A 22546-nucleotide genomic window follows, 5' to 3' on the forward strand; every position below is an offset into this window, starting at 1 on the left:
ATCACATCTAATAAATCTCGTGTTTCTTGTGACCTTATATCCAAGTTGAGCCCCTCGCCTATTGGCAATTGGTTTTAGGTTGGATGCTTAACAATCACACAAGAAACTTTCCTTTTTCTTGTATTTCTTCAATTCAAGAGCAGGAGAGGACCATGGTCATATTAATACTTGCCTTTGGAAATCATATTTTTAAATTACAACAGAAGCAGCAACAAAACTACTCAAATAATTGGGAACTTTACCTTACGTTAAGGCCCTAGATTTAAATTATACTTAAAAGATAAAAGATATTAGCATAAACCATGCACATGGTGACAAATGGAAATAATTTAGCATAAAAGCAGAAAGCTTCTTTGCATATTCATCTATGCTAGTTGATCAAATGGAAATAATTTAGCATGTCAGAGGACCTAACATTCTTTAGGGTCTAAGATGAAACTTAAATGATATATGACTATGCATGCCAGGACTTTTAACATTCTTTCTCCTTTTATGTTACTAAAACCTTGTCCCTTAGAGAATTTTTCTCTTTTGATCAGGTGACGGAAAGCAAATTAGATCAGTCTCAGCCATTAGAAGACAATTCTAACTCAATTTCAAACAATGGAATGCACTAATTTCTCGTCCCGCTGTTGTTTTCCTCTTTATTATTATTTAACTACTGAAAACAACAAGAAATAGAGTTTTATTCAGGCAAAAAATTTCTTGTCTTCAACTGAAATTATATCATTCAATTTTCAAAGAATCCAAAGTAGGGTCTGATTTTTTCTGGTAGAAATCATGTCTATGCAAACAAATATTTTTATGACCAAAACATTAAAACCATCGGATACTCTGTGTTAAACAAGCAACTTCTTTTGTGTTTTGCAATGTTATTTACAATACAAAACTATTGTACATGCTTATACTTGATATGATAAAGGCAAACCTAGTTCAGTCTATCACAAATCAAACACCTAAAAACCAACCAAAATAAGAAATTCACAACAGTATCATATTGTACCAAAATCAGCAGCAGCACAATGAAAGCAGCCACAATCCAAGGCAAAGACAGACAAAGAAATGAAAAGTTCAAGATTCATACCTCAAAATCAGTCTCCAGTGAAGCAGTGGATTTCAAAAACCACAAAAAATGACAGGAAAAAAATGAAAAAAGAGCCCGAGAGAGATCAAAAACCACAACAAATGACAGGGAAAAAATGAAAAAAGAGACCGAGAGAGAGAATTGTTAAAGAAAAGGGAGGAGAAACCAACGAGGACAGAAAAAGGAGAGGGTGGAGGTCGATTTGGGAGGGAGGGTAAAACAGAGACTGATTTGGGAAGACAGACGTAATAGGGCTAATCATCGATTTGGGAAGGGAATAGAAAAGTAGAGAATTTAGGGAATAGGTCGGTAATGTAATAGGCGTGTAATACCGATTACAGTGAACCAAACGCCGGAATAGGTCGGTAATGTAATATGTGCGTAATCGGGGCATAATGGAATACCTATTACACTGAACCAAACACGCTATAAAGAACATCACACACCAAAACCACTAAAGGAAGATTCGTTAGACGCATAAAGTAAAACTTCATCAAGAATATCACATCCTGACCAAACATTTAGGGGACAAATCTTGGCCCCATGTTTCCATCCTACAATCGCCTCAACTTCGCTAAAACAACTTTGCTCGTAAAAATAAGCACAAAACTTGTAAAAATAAATGCAAAATATTAGAAAAGTTTGAAAATTTACCTTTAATATTAGAATTTTTCTGACTTTGCATTTAGCTTTTTTGTTCGTTTATGTTCTAACAGTAGGGATGAAGTCAATAATTTCAAGGTCAAAATTAAATTATATATATTTACGATAGTAAAAAATATAATAATATTATTTTAATTATCTATATCTTCAAAATTTTATCATTTTTAAGAAAATTAAAGTGCAATTTTACCATTACTAATTTAAAGATTTATAAATTATAATGACTCCCAAATGAAAATTTTTCAAATATTTTTCAGTTTTACTAACCTCCAAACTTTGCCACTGCTAACAACAATTAAAAGGAAACTGTTTTACAAATGCGAATTGAAGACTTCTTCAAATAACTAAATTAAGATAACTCTCCTTATTTAATGTATTTCTCCCTCCTCATTCCCCTTTATACTTATCGATCACCAAATCTCAATTTATAGGCAAAAGTATTAGAGTCGTAAACTAAGTTAAACTATAGTTTTGGTCAACTATAATTTATGTAATTAAAAATCTAAATTATCACAATGTAATATAATATAATATAATAAAAAACTCCTAATTATTTTAAATATTTTATCAATTCCAAACCCCATCAAAATCTTATATACCATCCACGCCGCATCCCTTTTCTTTTCTTTGTTTTCACGTCAATCCTAAAAGAACTCCTAAATTCCTAAAACGGGTAAATCCTACAATCAGTCCTCCATAATGTCAAATATTCAATTTAATCCATAAAACCAAATCAAAATTCAAATTAATCACAAAATTAAAATTAAAAAATTGAAATAAGTACAAAATTCATCTTTGGAAACTTTGAGATTCATTTGCTATGAAATCCAGATCAAGTGTTCCATATAAAATTAGCTGTCATAATAGTTTGTGGACTCAATTAGTGCATTTTGAAATTTAGGTGCTAATTTAGAGATGTCTAGTGCAATTAACTTATATATATTACTTTTTTTATTAATATTAAGATTTAATTTTTTTTGTTATTTTAAGTTTAAATTTAAGTTTTATATTAAAATATTATTATGAAATTGATTTTAATTATATTTTTAAAAAGTATTAAATTAATTTATTATTTATAATTTTATAATATCATGTGTGTAGCACACGCAATTAAAACTAATCTCTATATATGCGTATTATATCTATACTTATAAACTCTTAATTATGTTACTGTCGTAAGTTAATTAGATACCAAATTAATTGATAAATTATTAAAATACTCTTTTATATACAAAATAAGATATATTATAATGGAGGTGTTTATTTTTTATTTTTACAATTTATAACAAATCAATAAAAATTCAATTACACTAAAACTTAAACCCATGTGATAAATGAATTTTAAACGCTTGATAATTTAGTCTACATTTTTTTTATGTAATATATATATTTTGGGTACAGACGTAATAACTTTTGTCTCGCGCATGCGTACAAAATAAAATATTAGTAAGGACCAACCGCCAAGTTGCCAACTGCGTTGACGGTCGCCTCTATTTTGTATTTATTATTTATTTTGTCAGTACTCGGCGGCAGGGGTCTCTTAGCTCAGAGTAGCTGCTTATAAATTTGTCTCCCAAAATCCATCCTTCTCATTATCATTCATCCACTTTTATCTCTGTTTTGTGATTCTTTCTTTCTCTCATAATATGGTATGATTCTTTCTCTTATAAAGTTGCCACCTCTCAATTCCTTTAGATTTTATGCATTAATGTGCCATTTTTGGCAATCCTTTCTCTTTCTCATAATATGCTATGATTTCCTTTATTTCGGTTTCAGATAATTATTCTAGTAAAAAAGCTACCTAGCTTTTACTTGTCTCAATTAATTTGAACCTCTATTTTCCCTTTTAATACAGGATGCACTTGAGCGTATGAAAGCTGATCTGGAAAAGATGAGAGAGGAGAAAGCATGCATGGAAGCATGTCTAATAGCTGTTGGAATCGAACTAGAAGAGAAGAAGAGAGTGCTTTCGGAGTATAAAGCCATGGCAGAAGTGGCTGATGGTTTGCTGGGCATAGTCAATGAAGAAGACGGTGATAACGTTCACATCGGCGAGGATCTTGACGAGGAAACAATGAAGGAATTAGTGGAGGAAGCTATGAGGGAATTCACTGAAGCGCTGGTGGAAGCTCAATCTCGGGGGATTAGCCCTGCATATGGCAGAAATGATGGAGGGTATGAGGGTAGTTTTGGCGGTGATGACTCCGAAGAAGCCGGTGAAATCAATGGTGGCCATTCTGAGTAGGGCTGGGCGAGGGGATTTTGGGGTTCGGATTGAAGTTGTGATATGGAGTTATGTAGTATACTATGAGTGATCGTGTTAATGTGTTTTGGTTTGGTTTTGGGGGTTTTAAGGGTTTTTCAGATGTTAAACCGTCTTTGCGTCAAACCTGTTGCTTTGATTGTGTAGCTTTAAGCAAATTTAGAAGTTTTAATTTCTTTCCCCATTAAATATTTAGTAATTATTTATTTGTTTGGTTAAGAAAAAAAATTATTATTTTCATTTTCTTTTCATAATTGCAACTTTGTTAATCACAACTGTTATATATTCATAAATGTAATTAGTAAGTTTGGATGTGAAGGAGATCTTACCATAAATTCAGCGATTAGCAAGCAAATTATATTTAATTGGTTGAAACCTTGAAAGGTGATATTAAAATTTTATATTACTCATAAAAGAATTTATCGATTAAATAAATAATATTTATCAAATTAGAAAATTACATCGAAACCAAATTATAAAATTAGAATACTCTTCTCAAGACACAAGTAGAACTATAGCAACATATATATAATTAGAATATATTTTCAAATGCGAAAATTCTAAAATCTGTCATTGAATCAAAAACTCATTAACGAAATTAATTATTTAATCATTAAATTTCAATATAGCAGATAAGTTTCCAAATTAGTTAAAACCAATGTCAGCAAAATATATTGAAATAGATAAGCTAAAGATGAGATGGTATTGCAGGCACCTAATAAATAATAATGTGGTATATAACATTAGAAGAAATGCCAACCATACTGTCACAATCACTTTTTTTCTTTTCTTTATAATTTTTTTTTAATTTAATCTAATTAGACAACAAAATGTTATATCATATGGATGTCATATAATTTTCGTGACAATGTTACAAAAATATAAAGGCCATGTTATTTTAATGATGAGTAGGGAGATATTGACAATTAGCATTAGATTGCATGTACATTTGCTAATACATCTGAATTGATTTTTAAAATTTACAAACTTTGTAACTGTTACACTGTTGTTCTATGTTTTGTTATAACATTCAGTATAACAATTCTTTTAAGATAGTCAAAGTTATTTGTTGAGTTGGAAATTTTAAGTGTTGGTAGTTAAATATTTAATTGGGCAGCAAATGTAGGACGTTTTTATGTTGGGTGAAATTTAAGGAGTAAAATTTAATTTGATTTAAACAATAAAAAAATCGAATTTTGAATTATTTGAATTGAGTTAATTAAATTAATCAAGTTAACTCAGATTCCTTTTCGAATTTCAGAGTTTGAATTGAGTTAAGTTTTCGAATTTGAATAATTCGAATAAATTGAATATCAAACTATCAGGTTTTTTAAGTAAATAGGCCAAAAAAAATTTTGTACTGAAATAGGATGTCAAAAAGATTATTTAAGAAAATGAGTTACTTTTTTCATTGGTGCCTATCTCAGAGGCATCAGTGAATAAAAAACTATTAAAATTTTTTTTATTTTTTTAAAAAAATTTTAAATAAAAATACTGGTCAAAATATGGTCAACGGGTCGGGTCGGGTCGGGTCGGGTGGCACCTGTCAGGTAGGCGCCAATGAATGTGCCTCATAGAGAGGCGCCATTAAAAATACCTCATAGGGAGGCGCCAATGGTGGCCTTCTGCCCACCGCTACACGGCTGCAAGAGCAGCATGGTGTTGTCCCTTCAACACCATAATTTTTAGCCTATAAGTAAATGGTCCCCAAGCATGCAATGAACGGTAGAGAAAAAAAAAAGAGAGAAAGGAGAAGAAGAGAAGAAAAAGAAGAAAGGTAATGTATTATTTTAGTAAATAAATTTGTTTATAATTTAAAGAGTTTAATTAAGATATTGTGAATTTTTTGTTATTAATTATTAATTATAAATTATTTATATTTAGTGTTTATAGTTTGGATTAGTATTTTGTATGAATATTCTAATTTTTTGTATGAATATTGTAATTATTTTATAATTAATTTTGTATTTATAGTTTTGGATTAGTATTTTGTATGAATATTGTAATATTGTATGAATATTGTAATTATTTTATAATTAATTTTGTATTTATAGTTTTGGATTAGTATTTATGTAATGAAGTACATATCAATTTCTACCCGATTGAGACGATTGTCCAACATGGTAGTTTCGTAGTGGGCATTTACTCCAATTATGACCGGCTAATCTGCATACGCCACACAGCTTCCCGTCAGATTTCTCCCTAATGTCCATTTCGTTATGGATTCTAGATGATTGCAGACGACCTTTCGGGTTCCTACGCAACCTTTTGTCTGGGACAAGCTCGAAGGTCGTCGAAGGTACCTCCCAAGTAGATAGGTCAGGAAGCACGGGGAACTCGTTTTCCCAAACACTCAACGTGCGTTCGATGGTGTACACTTCATCGATAAATTGTTCTACATTGAGCCTAACTTTAGCACAAGCTGCCACGACATGTGTACATGGATAATGTGTACATGGATAATGAAGTGTTTGAAACCTCCTGCAATCGCACCGTTTGTTTCGGAGATCAACTCCGTAGGACTTAGGTGGTATACCGAGTCGACGATCGATGGTCTCTATAACTCGAAATGTTTCATTATGTCGTGAATATACTTCTATTGTCATCGACCTCACCATCTGATGGTTTGCAACCATTGCATCCCTAATATCTTCGACAAAGACGTGTCCGGCCTCTATTTGGTTCACTTTTTGCTGACCCATTCTTGGCATCAAGGTAGCCAACCTGTAGAACGTAGCCGAGAAGACAGATGAAATTGGAAGATTTCGTGTTTTTAATAACACAACGTTGATCCCCTCCACCAAGTTTGTGGTCATTTGACCATAACGAAAACCCTCATCAAAACTTTGAGCCCATTGCCACGGCTCCATGGTACCCAACCACTGCCGGAAAGATATGTTGGTTTGACCCTCCATGTCACTCTCAAGTCGGGCCATTCTTTGGCGAAAAATGTGTGGCTTTAGCTCGTGCGCTGCATATGTATTAAGAAAATTTAAGTTATAGTATTGCTCTAAAACATTAAAACTTATATTCAAAAGATAAGGTAATTCTTTACCCATTCTCACAACTTGTCTCTTCTAGTGTGCATTCTTATAATCTCGTTAGAAGTTAGCCGTGATGTGCCGGATGCAGTAAACAGATCTCCATGGTACATCGGAACGCCTAATGGCTGCAATTAATCCTTTCCCTCTATCGGAGATGATGCAAATATTATCGTTGCTAATAACATACCTCCGCAGGTTGGTAAGAAAGAACTCCCACAATTCCATGTTCTCCTTATCGACGATGGCAAATGCTATCGGAAGCACGTTCCTGTTGCCGTCTTGAGCAACAGCAAGAAGTAGGATCTGTGTGTATTTTCCATATAGCCAGGTTCCATCTACTTGCACAAACGGTTTGCAGTGGGGAAATGCGCGCACACATTGATCAAACGTCCAGAACATCTGATGGAAAATTCTTTTTCTCGATTGTAGTTGGTCATCTAGTCCGTAATAAGATCGTATCTACAACTCAATTATAGTCCCTGACACGTGTTCCCTCATAGCTACTATCCATCCCTGTAACTCATTGTACGATGCATCGAAATCTCTGTACAATTACTCCATTGCCATCTGAGCTATCCATGCCTTCCAGTATGATACTCGATACTGGAATCGTGCTTGTATTTTGGTAATCAATACCGAAACTTTAATGGTCGGCATGTCTTTCACCATTGGCATGATGCACGTACAGATAGTTTTGGAGTCAAGTTTTCGATGATATTCTGTCATACGTGTTGAAGTGTATGTGTGAGGCCCAACCAATTTTCGTATCTCCCACATCTGCGACTTCTGGATAAATACAGCTCGTATCCGCCAATTGCAGCCTTCTATCGACCTCGAACACTCTCCAATATATAATGTTGGTTTAGACTCGATGACTTTGTAATTTACTGATATATTCATGCTATATAGTTTAATGGAAAATATGCATTCTTCCTTACTTTCAAATCTCTGGCCCACGCACAACTCCTTTGGATCAGAATATACGCCCATTCGGTTAGTAGGTAGTATTTCAGGGTACTACGGAAACTCGGATGCCCGTGCCGCATCGGGGTCTATCTGAGACATGTGTGCCCTAGGATTATTGTGTATCACAATACGACGAATCTGATTTCCGACTGAAGAAGCATTAACGTTTTCATCCTCATTCACGCCTTCGTCGTCAATATCATCCGGGACCTTGTACACGTTGGGATCACTCTCACTATCCACTTCGTAATCAACAGGATCACTACTATAGTATACATCATCACCAACCACATTAGTCTCGGCTGCAGCATTAAGATCAATATCGATCCCGTGTATAGTTGATTGACTATCAACATACGATACCGGAACCACCATACACGGCACTTGAACTCCATCTTCTTCACCTAATGGAGTGGGATCTTCAGTTGCCTCTACACCAGCTAACTCAACAAATAACTGAATCGGTGCATTTTTGTTACTATGAGTCCCACAATAAAGAGCGACCATTGTCTCCACGTCTTTATCATCTACAAGTTTCATTTCGGTAAATTTTATTGGATCTGTTGAAACTGAAAACTTGTAGAAAACTTATGATATCCTTCTCCCACAACGTCTATAAGTTTTTTCACTAATTTTTTCCTTCATATCATCAAACGAGATATTTCTATTAAATCTCATTGCTACTTGTTTGCGACATTCAAATATACATCCCACGGTTTTTGTCAAAATTTCTCCATCGAAATAAACGCATACAAATAACTGATTCTCCATCTTCAATACTAGATCTGTTAAAAAGAATTTCAAATTTCTTAAAACAGTTTCGAAATGTAAAAAAATTACATAAAATTTTTAATGCAAAATTTTTCATTCAGAAGCTAACAAAATTAATAACCTAACAAAATAACTTTCAAATAATAAAATTACTAACAAGACTTTACATTCTATTTAAAAAGAAATAAACCAAAATACCTTATCCTTTTTTTTCTTTTCCTTTCTTTTTTTCTTCTGCCTTCCTTCTTATTTCTTTCGTTTCTCTAATAAAAATTATGTCTGTGTTTGGGGGGTATATATAGGGAAAAATCAGACCATTGGCGCCTCTTAACATGGCACCACTAATGGCGCCTCTCAGATAGGCACCACCATTGGCACCTCTGAACTATGTATTATACGGGTCATATACTAACCCGGGAAAAATTTTAATTATATTTTATAATAAAAAATTAATATAAAATATACATTGGCGCCTATTAGATAGGCGCCATTAAAAAAATAGTTTTTTTATTCATTAGCGCCTTTGAGATAGGCACCAATGCAAAAAGTAACCCATTTTCGTAAATAATCTTTCTGACAACCTATTTCAGTACAAATTTTTTTTTAGCCTATTTTAGTAAAAAACCCTCAAACTATCCCTTCCCTCAAACACCACCCCAACCCTTTTTTTTTTCAATTTGCTTTTTTCTAATAGATTTGATGAAAGTACCATTAAAAAAATTAACGGTGATGGTGTGAAATATTTTTAATAAGATGTAATTTATTACTTAGGTAACTCAATAAGATGATTACATGTGAAAAGTAATAAAATAAATAAATAATACATGAAATTTAAGAAAATAACTCTTAATTTAAATAAAATAAACGTAATTATCTAAAAAAAGTTTTCAAAATGAATGCCTACATTTGTCTACTGAAATGTTTCAAAAAGATAATTAATAAATCAAACTGAAAATATTGAATGTGTGCATTCATTTTGAAACTTTTATTTAGATAATTACATTTACTTTCTTTAAAGTAAGAGTTATTTTTTTAACTTCATGAATTATTTATTATTTTATTATTTTTCACATGTAATTATTTTATTGTATTATCTAAGTAATAAATTATATCTCATTAAAAATATTTCACATACGAAATTCTACATCATCCCGTTAACTTTTTTAATGGTATTTTCATCAAATTTGTTAACAAAAAACATTTTGAAAAAGAAGAAGATGGATAGCAAAAAAAAATGAAAAATACAATTAGGATCATTTTGACAAAACATGTAAATGTTCGTGGCCAAATCTGTCATTAAACCAAATAAAAAAATACCAAAATTATTATTTTTTAATTTAACTTGAACAAATATATTCGATTTTTAACACCCCAAACCCGACCTAGAAAGTTGAGACCAAATCTGGAGGTGTTACACCAACACATTGAAAAATTGATTTCAGTAAGTATTTAGAAAACCTTCAAAAAAAACTTGATTAGTAGCGGAAAATCTTTTCAGAGTTTTAATTTTTGAAAACCAAAATTCATTTTGTCGACTTGAGTGATTTTGCAATTTTACGGTTGAGAATATTCATTACCGATGAATTAATAACAACCCAAAAATGAGTTCAGAAACAGATTATAAACCCAAAGTTCAAATAAATATAATTACGAAAATCATCACATTTTCATACTTGCAAAAACAATCTGAGCTCTCATATGTCGCCCGGTCCTAAGTCAGAGGGTTACTTGAACAATCGAGAACAAAAAGAAGGGTGAGTTATAACTCCCAGTGAATAACCCAAATGAAATGAAGAACAAACAAAACACAATATACAAATCAAAGTGGCGCAAGTAATTCAAAACTACCATTTAACTAGAGCAAAACAAAACGGAAGATCACAGAGATTTCCATAATAATTGTATAATAGAACAGAGGATGTATGAGTATGCCAATGCAGTATTCTTCAGAAAAACAGAATGCTGATTTTTCAGAAAACATCCCACCCAACTCTGCTATACACCAAAGTAGAGTTTCCCCTAAACTCATCCAACCAAAACACACCAAATAGGTCACCCCGGGTGGCCCGACAATCATGACCCGCCACCCCGAATTGCCCAGCAATGATGGTGTATCACATTGCAGTTAAACTATCAGATATAAAGCAAATGTGGTGAAGCCACTATGTTGCAGCCGAGCTGTCAGAATAGATATTGTGGATAGCCCACCAATTAGTGCAGATCATTAAATTGCTAGAACTATCTACTTTTACATTATCCCAAACCCTATGCAATGTGTTATGTCATGCAAATACAGAATCAGATTGATAAGCATGTAGGTCAACTATCATACAATAATAGAATCAAAAGGCATGGGAGTCCAAGCTTTGTACTACAGATTTATCAAACCTCAACAGACCATATCGGATTTGTCATGAAGTCACATGCATAGTTATAAATCAGAATCAATACTAAACAATTCAACATATTCAGATATCACATACTTTTAATCAATAAAGTAACGCATAGACGTACCATCAAACTTAACAGAATACGAACCATACCTGGATAAATCGCACACCTTAAACAAGAGCACATTACACACTAACATATCATACTTACTTGGGTTAAAACCTATCATACATACGTACAGATAACAGGTTATTCATCACCGAATCATCAGATAACAAGTTATATAGCCTAATTTAGATCATACGAACCCTACGGTACGCCTAAGTCCAATTCGAATGACGAATACGACCCTAGGACACGACCATGTGGCTCAAAACAGTGTGTTACACGACTTGTCACACAACCTAGCACTGTAACGCCTCAAAATTTCTAATTTCATTATTGTGAAAATATGACACAAATATTTGTCAGATTTAGTGGTTACGTGTTCTGGGAGTGTTTGGGAGGTCCCAAGTTCAAGCTTTCGCTTGGGAAAATTTTGGTATTTTGAATGAATTAGGCCTTACTCTTATTTAGTAGGCTTTTATTTGATTGTTGGGTAAATTACATTAGGATGGGTTTGCTGGTCTGGTGGTTAAATAGTGTGTTAATATGGTGGAGGTCTTGTGTTTGAATCCCTATGCAGGCAAGGGTATTATTTTTTGCTTAGATTTTGGGATAGAGTTGTGTAATAGGGGGATTCTGAGTAGTGGATTTGTAGCGGGAATTAGGGGAGAAGATTAAGGGATTTTGGGGGTTATCGGGATTTTATTTTATTTTTTTCTCATAATCGAATTTTGACTCTCTTTTCCAAAAGAAATTCTACCATCTATTCTTCTCCCTTCCCTCTTGCCGAAATTCTCTGAGTTTTTCCATCTTTTTCTTTTTCTTCTTCTTGATTTTCCCTAATCCATTTATTTTCCTTCGTTTTCGCACGCGATTAGTTCTCGCTTAGTTTCGGTAAATGTTTCTCTTCATTTCTGTCATGAATCTCTTAACGATTGAAGTGGTAATGTTTTTTCTTTGCGATTTAGACGTAGGGAGAGGCTCAGACTGGTGAATTCAGTGTTCTCGTCTTAACAATAGTTAAACGGAGGGTTATCGTTGGTGGTAAGTTGGGTTTCTGTTCGTTCTTGGTTGTCAATTCGCTTTTAAATCCATTAAATTGATGTTGAGTATCTTGATTATAGGCTTTGGAGTGCTCGAGGACTATTTTAGCATAAAACAAAACTAGGTGTGTACCCGAAACGCAAAAAAGATGGATTCGTTGAAAAGCCGAAATTGCTTGCTGTTTGGACAGCAGCAGTAGGCTAACTTTGAAAAATTGCCATAAATTGTGGAAATCTAATTGGAGGATGAAAAATATATGGAATTAAAGCTTATTGGTTGTAGTTTCTCATAGAAGAAACGGTGTAAGTAATGGAGTCGTAAATCTTGAGGTATAATAAACTTTGTGAGATAAGGTCAGATTGAATTCAGGTTCCCTTGTCCTGACTTTAGAAAATCATCAAAAATTGGAGAAAAATAATTAGGGGTTAAAATTTACATGTTTAAATTATTAATAAGTCTATTTTCAATAGAAACAAATGAAAACATCGTCCAAATTTTGTACTAAGAGATAATTAATTTTTAGCAAAGAAGGGACGAAGCTACTAGATAGCAGAACAGGGGTAAGTTTGAAGATTTTACTGTACTTATTGGCTGAATCAAAAATTATAAAAATTTTGTGGTAGAAATGCATTTGAGTCTAGTTTCAAAAACATCAAGCGGATCTTAATTCAGAATTCTGTAGCTCAAGATATAAATAATTTAATAATAGTGACTCAAGTAGATAGCTTTGAAGGAACATATATAAGTTAATAGTGAAAACATATATGAATAAATAACTAGCACTTGTTATATTAAAAACGGATCACGTTGCCAAGGCCAATTTGGCCCGATTTTAGGCCTAGTCGGAACTGTGGTTTCGGGACCACAAATTTGATGAGAAAAAAATTATTTCTTATTATATTTTTATGGTCTACAATTTCACGGAATGATTTCGTGAAAATTTCGTTCAGAAATTTCGACGTTTGGGCACTCAATTTAGCCACAAGGACTAAATTGTAAAAAAGTGTAAAAGTTGAGTTCTAGAAGATAGAGGTTTCAAATTGCTATGAAATTTTAAATTGGAGGTCTTATGTTATGGACAAAAATAGACATGGTTAGTAAGTAAGCTATTTAAGGGCATTTTGGTAAAATGCCTTAATTAATGAATAAAGACAAAATAATATGAAATAACCTATCATCTTCTTCAATTCTTTTCTCCATGGCTGAATGTAACAAGGGAACACCATGGCTAGGGTTTTTTCATCTTCCAAGCTTCATGGTAAGTCCGTTCTAGCCCCGTTTTTCTTGTTCTTTATATTTTTAGAATCCCTGTAACTAACTTAAGTTAATTCTCTCATTAGTTCGAGCTAGAATTTATGTTTGGAAAATTACCCATAGATGAAAAGTGTGAATTTTTATGTTTTATGATGGAATATGAAGCTTAGAATTATGTTAAACGATTTTTGCTAAACGATTTTCAGCGAAAACAAGTGAAACAGTATAATTGTTAAAAATTATTATTGTTCATAAATGCACTTTAGAGCAAGAATTTGATGTTTCTATAGAAGGAAAAATTGTTCAACATGTCATAAAACATAATTAAAAGGAATAAAATTTAATTTTCGAGCCTAGGGGCAAAATTGTAATTTTGTGAAACTTTAGGGGTAAAAATGTAAATTTTCTAAAATGTGTTTTCTGGACTGGATTGAATAATGTGAGTGTAAAATAAGTTAAAGTGTTATTATAAGTCAAGAAAGACAAGGAATTGACTTTGATTAGTTAGAAATTTTCCGATTGAATATTCGGAATAAAAAAGGATACGAATGAAGTGACAGAAATGCTTACATATGTGGCATGGACTGTGTGTAGGCCACTATGTGAAAGTGAAAGTGATGGTCACGTGTGTAGTACTATGTGTAGGCTACTACGTGTACCAGAACGAAAGGTCGCATGTGTAGTACTATGTGCAGGCTAGTATGCGTACCGGATAGCTTCGATCACGTGTGTAGTACTATGTGCAGGCTACTACATGTGTTGGATATTAATGGTCACGGGTTTAGTACTATGTGCAGGCTACTACGTGAACCGAAAAGTTTGCTCACGTGTGTAGTACTATGTGAAGGTTACTACGTGTATCGAATGATAATAGTTAATCGAGTGGTACTATGTGCAAACCACCAAATATTCGCTATTATACCAACATGTTCAATATGAGAAATTGCAAACAAATATTAATATGTGATTAAAATGCGATGAGTTTCCAAAGAGTCACTGGAGTGATGAAGTTTTGTACCGTGCTTACAAAATAAATTGTTATAGTGTTATGTGAATGAGTGAATTTGAAACAGAACAGATTTGGACAGTGACAGTGACATTAGTTTGAAAAATCACCAAAAATTGTAGAAATTGATTTTATGATTGAATGAGATATGGAATTAAATCTTAATGAGTTTACTTTCATATAAAAGAAACAGAGCAAGCAAAAAAGTTGTATATTTTGAGATATTTGAATTTTTAGTGAGGCAGGGTCGGAATAATTTCGAAATCCCCTGTTCTGAATTGAAAAAATCATTAAAAATTGTAAAAAAATAATTATTAGTTATAATTTATATTCTTAGAATTATTAATGAGTCTATTTAAAAAAAAACAAACGAAAATATCATCCAAAATCTGTACAATGAGATAATTCATTTTTAGTGAAGAGAGGTCAGTGATGTTGAGTAGTGAAACAGGGGTGACTATAAAGAATAAACTGTAGTAATTGGCCAAGCCAAAAATTCTCAAAATTTTATGGTAAGAAGATATGTGAGTCTAGTTTTGGGGAAAATTAACGGAACTTAATTTGGAACTTTGTAGCTCTGGATAAAAATAATTTAGTGACTGTAACTCGACTAGACAACTTATTTGAAGTTGAATGGATAGTGGAACTATAGAGAATGTTATTTCTAAAAGTGTTATGTACACTAAGGATGTGGAATGGAGATGAGGAGGAGGAAAAATAAAATATACGAATGATTCATGTATAATTGGCCATATGTTCATTTATAATCGATAGACGCCGAATTGAATAGTAGATTCGTTTCGGTATTGAATTTATTAATAGAAATTGTTGAAATTTGAATAATATGTTTAGTAATAAACATAAAATAAATATCGATATTAAATTGTTTGTGAGTTGAATGAGAACTATTATAGATATGATTTGAATTAAAAGAATTATTGTAGTATTGAAATGCAAATTGGATTGAGAAATTAATTTGAATTGTGAACACGAAGAGTTATGAATTGAATGGAACTGAAATAAAACATTGAATTGTTATTACTTGTGAATTAGTCATTTTGGTACATAGATAATGCTGGGTGATAATCATGCTTTGTGAAATATCTGTAGTCATAAGGATGATTATAAAATATCTTGTTATTAGAATCATTTGGTTATGAGATGTTATAAAATGGTAAGATTTAATGGTTGATATGAATATTAAGACTAATTTACTAGTCGACTAAAGGAGAAATGAGTTTGTTGATGGTTGTGCATACGAATTTTTGGCATATGCTCGAGATATGTAATGTAGTAATATGTGAAATTAATATGAAGAGATTTATGATTGTTATTAGTGTTGATTTTAGCATAATGTGAATTATTCAAGGTTGAAATAATTTAATGGAGAAATTGAGTATATGAATGAGTTTGTATCGAGTCTTATAGGCTCTATTATTTATGAATATAATATTTCGAGGATAGGTTGTAAAAAATTATAAAAGCACGTTAATAAATTAAAAAGTTTTAATTTGGATGAAATTTTGTAAATCGGTTTATTACGTATACAAGTGTATGTGTTTTAATAATGCCTCGTACCCTATTCCGGCATCGAATACGGGTAAGAGGTGTTACACACTAAGTGTGCGATATTTTATAGCTTTGACGAAATTTGTTGGCACTAAGTGTGCGATTTCCTCGAACGTTAAAAGATGACCGAACGAATTAGTACATTGAACGTTGAAGTGGTAAATGTAATAAATAAGTACGAGATGGTACAGGTATGTACAAAACCTATGCGGTTGATTATATTGTGTATTTGATACAAGCAAGAGTATGAGAATGAATTAACATGGTTGAATAAGTTGGAATGAGTAGAAATAAATATACTTGCATGTGAGCTAAAAGAAATGATATGAAATGAGTAATAGTTATGAATGAGATTGAGTAGTGATATGAATTGAACTATGTGTTAGCAAATATGTCATATAGCATTTTAAATGATGAGTTAAATGTATTATATTATGAACTTACTAAGCTCTAAGCTTACTGTGTGAAGTTTTCTCTATTTTACAGAGTTATAAAGCTATCTCGGATCTGAGGATCGTCAGCGACTCAATCACACTATCGGACATCTATTTTGGTACCTTTTTGAAATGTATTTACTAAAGTATGGCATGTATAGACTAGAGAACTTGGGATTTGTTTTGAGAGGTGTAAATCTTGCCATGTGATATGGCATGATATAAAATGTGATTATGGTTTGATTTTGATATATACTTGGTGTTGAGAATTGGTATGTTTTTATGTATATATAGCCTAATGAGAAATAGTCATTTTGAGTAAGTTGGTGCGAAATTTTATTATGAATTTGGTATAATATTAGCATGATATTGAATATTGAAATTGAGATGATGATTATAGATGAATGAATGGTTGTGGCATATAAATTTGGTATACTTTGGTATGGAAAATAATCATATATTTGGTTGATGATAATAGGGATTGAATAGCTACGATATGGTAATGATTGATAAATGTATGTGAAATAATTGTATAATGATGTGTATTGATCGGTAGTGCCTCGTAACCCTAATTTGGCGATGGACTCGGGTTAGGGGTGTTACAGCTTCTTCTATCCTGTGTCGTTGCTAGAGAACTTTCGCTTGAGCTACCTTTTTATTTCTTAACTCTTTTGTCTCTCATGTTAGAATTCTAACCGGTTCCTCACTGTAGGTTATGTCAGGCTGGATCTCAACCTTTTTCAGAGAGATAACATGTGAAGGATTTGACCAATATCGTCATAATATAGACACGTGGAAAACATTATGAATTCTCTCGAGTTCTGGTGGTAGTTCTAATCGGTACGCAACAGGTCTGATTCTTTCAGTGATTTCATACTGCCCAATAAACAGTGGACTCAATTTGCATTTAGGGCCGAACCGAAGAACTTTCTTCCAAAGTGAAACTTTCAAGAATATCTTGTCGCCAACTTGAAATTCTATTTCTTTTCTTTTAAGATCTGCATAGGATTTCTGTCGATCAGAAGTTGCTTTTAAGCTATCTCGGATCACTTTCACTTTTTTTTTAATTTCTCGAATCAAATCAACTCCATGTATCTTTTTCTCACTGAGCTCAGTCCAATACAATGGAGTTCTATATTTGCGTCCATACAAAGCTTCATACAGTGTCATCTTTATACTTGACTGATAATTATTATTATATGCGAATTCAACTAACGACAAATATTTTTCCTAATTGCCTTCAAGAATTTGAATCACACTTTTAGATTGTCCATCAGTCTAAGGATGAAATGCAGTCTTGAAATGTAACTGTGTACCCATAGCTTCTTGTAACTTGTTCCAGAATTGGGATGTAAACCGGGGATCTCTATTGGAAATAATGGAGACTGGTACCCCATGTAATCTAACAATATCAGAAATATATAACTCAACTAATTTGTCTAAAGAGAAATCCATATGTACCGGAATAAAGTGGGCAGACTTCGTCAATCTGTCGACAATTACCCAAATGACATCTTTCATTTTTGGATATAGGGGTAATCCCCATACAAAATCCATGGTAACTCTTTCCCATTTCCATTCCGGTATTTTAACTGGCTGTATAATCCTAAAGGCACCTAATGTTTAGCTTTAACTTGCTGGCCAACCAAACACCTAGATACAAATTTAGAAATGTCATGTTTCATTCCCGACCACCAATACATCTTTTTCAAATCATTATACATTTTATTACTCGCTGGATGAACAGACATAATACCATTATGAGCTTCGTTCAAAATCTTCTGTACAATTTATGAATTCTTCGGTACACATATTCTGCCTTTGAATAATAGACAACCATCAGACCCATATATGGAATTCTGAATCGGAAATTGATTCACATTATACCCGTTTAGCTTGTAATTCATCATCACTCTTCTGAGCTTCACAAATCTGCTGCAGAAATGTCGGTCTGACTTCTAACTTAGCTATGATTGAACCATCATCTGACAATGACAACCGGGTATTCATTGCTCATAAAGCAAATAGATATTTTCTGCTCAAAGCATCCGCAACCACATTGGGTTTTTGGAATGATGAAAATGTGCAAGTGTACACAATCGCAACAAGTAATAAAGTGACAAGTAAATGTCGAGTTATCGTACCCATAGGGACTATAAAAAGGAATATTTGTGAAATTAATGTTAAAACACTTTGGTGATGGAAAATATTTTGGTTTAAAGATGATTAAAAACTAAGGGTTAAAAACTACGTAAAAAATTAAAAATAAAAGGTTCTAATGCACGATATCAAATAAGGTTTAATCAAGATGATATAATTGTGTTGGATTAATTACATTCCTTTAACTTAGAATTATTAAACTTATGTTTATACTGCTAAGAACAAATTCACGGCAACTCGGTAATTTGCTAACTATGGCTCATACATACTTATTAAATTAATCAATCTCTTGAACATTTTTCAATGTCAATCCAAGCGATTAATCAATCTTCAGAAGCATATAAAAGATCAAGTGAGGTAACTGAGTATTTCTACCTTGAAACAGTTTAATCACAATAATCTTGCAAGTTATGCAAGGCATATGTATCGCCAAATACAATGCTAAATTAACTTCAGCTACCTTAGAAGAATAAACATGCAATGATTAAGTATTGTGTCGACTAATTACAATTTCAATATGATTTAATAATTAATTCATTATTTATCTAACAATTAATATTGCAAGAATAACTTAGGCATGATTTTTCTTAATCAAGCATCTTATCGAGGCCTATAACAGCAAAAACACAATTTCAATAATTCAAGTAGGCAAAATATAATCAACCCAACACGGATTAAATTCAAGCTAGATTGATTAAAATAACCATTTCAATAGCATAAATATTCATAAACATGTTTGTTAAAACAACAACGAAACTTAAAGAGATAGGGAACAAGAAGCAAATCCGGTGTTTCTCCGTGGCTTGACTGATTTCTCCGTTCTTCGTTTTCCATTGTCCTTAGCTATCAAGGTGGCTTATGAACACTTTAATTGCTGCTCAACAATGGCTGATGAGGACCTCTTTCCCAAGAGAAGAAATCGGCACTTGAACAAAAGGGAAAATGGGAAGGAAAAGTTGAGATAAAGTGAGAGAGGAGAAAAGAGAATGAGAGTGTGAGGGATGAGTTGAATGATTAGCAAGGGGTGGCTTTTATAGCTGACTGTGGCTGATAAAAATAGAAAATTCCATCAGCCAAAGAGACCCCCCTTGGCTGGGCACACACATGGCAAAGTTGAGAGATTCAACTTTGCTAAAAATAGCCTGGGCCAAATCCATAAAGCCACAATTTTTAGAGGGGTTTGAATTCAAGGTTGAAAATTCTTCAAGGGCTTCTTTGCAAGCTTATTTAGTCAGCTAAAATGCTGATATGGGTCAGCATATGGACGGTTCTGGGCAGCCCAATTCGTGGCCGGTTTGATTCACTAGATTCGGTTCAACCAATGCAGTTCAACTGGACCATTTTTTTCATAATTAATTAATAATAATTTATTTAGCCCAAATTAAATTAGGAATAAATTAAAATTAATTATATTATGAATTAACATACATTTTTAGACCATCTTAGGCTGGAAATAAATTTTCCTCGATGCTTCAAATTTCTTCTTGGTTTTATTCTTCGAGTATTGTCTGCCGAGCCAATTTTCGCCCTTTGTGCGAATCTGTCGAAAATAGTCAAAATTAATCAAAATTAATTATAAAATTAATTAAAATTCATCATGTTCATATTTTTAACATAATTTAATTATTTTATAATATTTAATTATTTTTCGAAAAGAATTTAACCGAAATAGCATGATTTTAGGTTAAAAAGGGCATGTAAAAACACATAAATTTTCGTGTTTCCACTTTTCCCGGATGATAATCAATAATCAGCTCATAATCTTTTAATAACTCAAGCCACCTGCGTTGTCTCAGATTCTAGTCTTTTTGCGATATCAGATACTTCAAACTTTTATGATCGGTGAATATATGACATTTTTCATCAAACAGAGAGTGTCGCCAAATTTTCAACGCAAACACAATGGCTGCCAATTGTAGATCATGTATCGGGTAGTTCATTTCGTGTGGTTTTAGCTGTCCAGAAGCATAGGCTATTACTTTACCTTCTTACATCAGGATATAGCCTAAACCGTTTAATGGGCTGTCACTATAAATTACAAATTCTTTACCCGATTCAGGCTGAACTAGTATGACTGCTTCAGTCAACAAGGCTTTAAACCTGTGAAAACCCTGCTGACATTTATCAGACCACTCAAATTTCACATCTTTCTGCAACAAGCGTGTCATCGGGGAGGCTATCATCGAGAACCCTTTTACAAACCTCCTATAATATCCAACTAATCTCAGAAAACTTTTGACTTCAGACACAGTCTTCGGTGGTTTCCAGTTAACAATTGCTAAAATTTTATTCAGGTCAACTCTGATGCCTTCAGCAATTACTATATGTCCAAGAAAACCAACTTTCCGAAGCCAAAATTCACATTTACTAAATTTGGCATATAGTTGTTTCTCACGCATGGTTTGTAGCAAAATTCTCAGATGGTCAGTATGTTCATTTTCATCTTGAGAGTATACCAGAATATCGCCAACAAATACCACCACAAATCTGTCTAGATACGGTCTGAAAATTCTATTCATCAGATCCATAAATAATGCAGGTGCATTCGTAAAACCGAACGACATCACAAGAAATTCATAATGCCCATACCTGGTTCTAAAAGCTATCTTTGGCACATCTGACTCTTTCGCCCGTAATTGATAATAACCAGAACAAAGATGTATCTTCGAGAATATAGTGGCACCTTTCAACTGGTAAAACAAGTCATCAATACGAGGCAGTGGATACTTAATCTTTATTGTAACTTTGTTGAGCTGCCTGTAATCAATACATAACCTCAACGATCCATCTTTCTTTTTAACAAATAAAACCGATGCACCCCAAGGTGATGAGCTAAGTTGAGCAAAACCTCTATTAGTCAATTCTTGAAACTGTACTTTCAACTCTTGTAATTTTGTCGGAGCCATTCTATAGAGCGCTATAGATATCGGTGTTGTCCCTTGAATAAGATCTATAGAAAATTCTACTTCTCTGACCGGCGGTAATATAGGTAATTCTTCCGAAAACACATCAGAATACTCACAAACAACCGACACTGGTTTAATTTTCGACTCAGATGCTTTAGCGTCCAACACATATGCAAGATAGGCATCATACCCTTTTATGATATATTTCTGTGCTGGTATATCTAAGATCATATTAAATAACCCATCTAGTTTATCAGATTCAACACGGAGAAATTCACCATTCTGACATTTTAACACAATGTACTTCTGTTTACAATTTACCACTACATCAGACTGAGTTAACTATTCCATACCCAGAGTTACATCAAATTCATCAGATGACAACAACATCAAATTAGCCAAGAAACAATAACCTCGTACCATTAACAAACAATTTTTACAAACTTTATTTACCATCACATATTGACCTAGGGGATTTGAAACTTTAACCACGAATTCAGTGGACTCAACATATAAATTTTTAACAGACACTAAGTTTGTGCATATGTATGAATGTGTTGAACCAAGATCAATCAATGCAGTAATATCAGTATCAAGAAGAGAAAAAGTACCAGAATGACGTCTGGTGCAGAGTCACCCTCTCTTGCACGAATAGTATATGTCCTTGCCGGTGCTCGTGCTTCAGATTTAACTGTTGAATCTTTTTTTGCACCTCGGCTACCACTAACATTGTCGGGGTGACGAGGTGGTCTACCTCTAGAGGAGAGGTTGCTCGGTCTTGAAGTCTGAACTGTATCTTTTTCAGGTCTTTTCGGGCAACCTCCGAGATAGTGGTCAAAAGAACCGCACCTAAAGTAAGCTCCACTTCTCATGTGACATTCACCAA

The 22546-nt window shown here is 33.0% G+C and overlaps 1 protein-coding gene across 1 annotated transcript; it reads left to right on the forward strand.

The window, feature by feature from the left end:
- Positions 1–3297: 3297 nt before the first annotated feature.
- On the forward strand, positions 3298–4316 carry LOC107963417 (uncharacterized). The gene is made up of 2 exons (XM_016899941.2): positions 3298–3396; positions 3603–4316. The coding sequence occupies exons 1-2, from the start codon at positions 3394–3396 to the stop codon at positions 3990–3992; spliced, it is 393 nt and encodes a 130-aa protein (XP_016755430.1). The 5' UTR covers positions 3298–3393; the 3' UTR covers positions 3993–4316.
- The last annotated feature ends 18230 nt before the right edge of the window (positions 4317–22546 follow it).

The sequence above is a fragment of the Gossypium hirsutum genome, chromosome D11 (genome assembly GCF_007990345.1).
Source record: "Gossypium hirsutum isolate 1008001.06 chromosome D11, Gossypium_hirsutum_v2.1, whole genome shotgun sequence".
Classification (NCBI taxonomy): domain Eukaryota; kingdom Viridiplantae; phylum Streptophyta; class Magnoliopsida; order Malvales; family Malvaceae; genus Gossypium; species Gossypium hirsutum.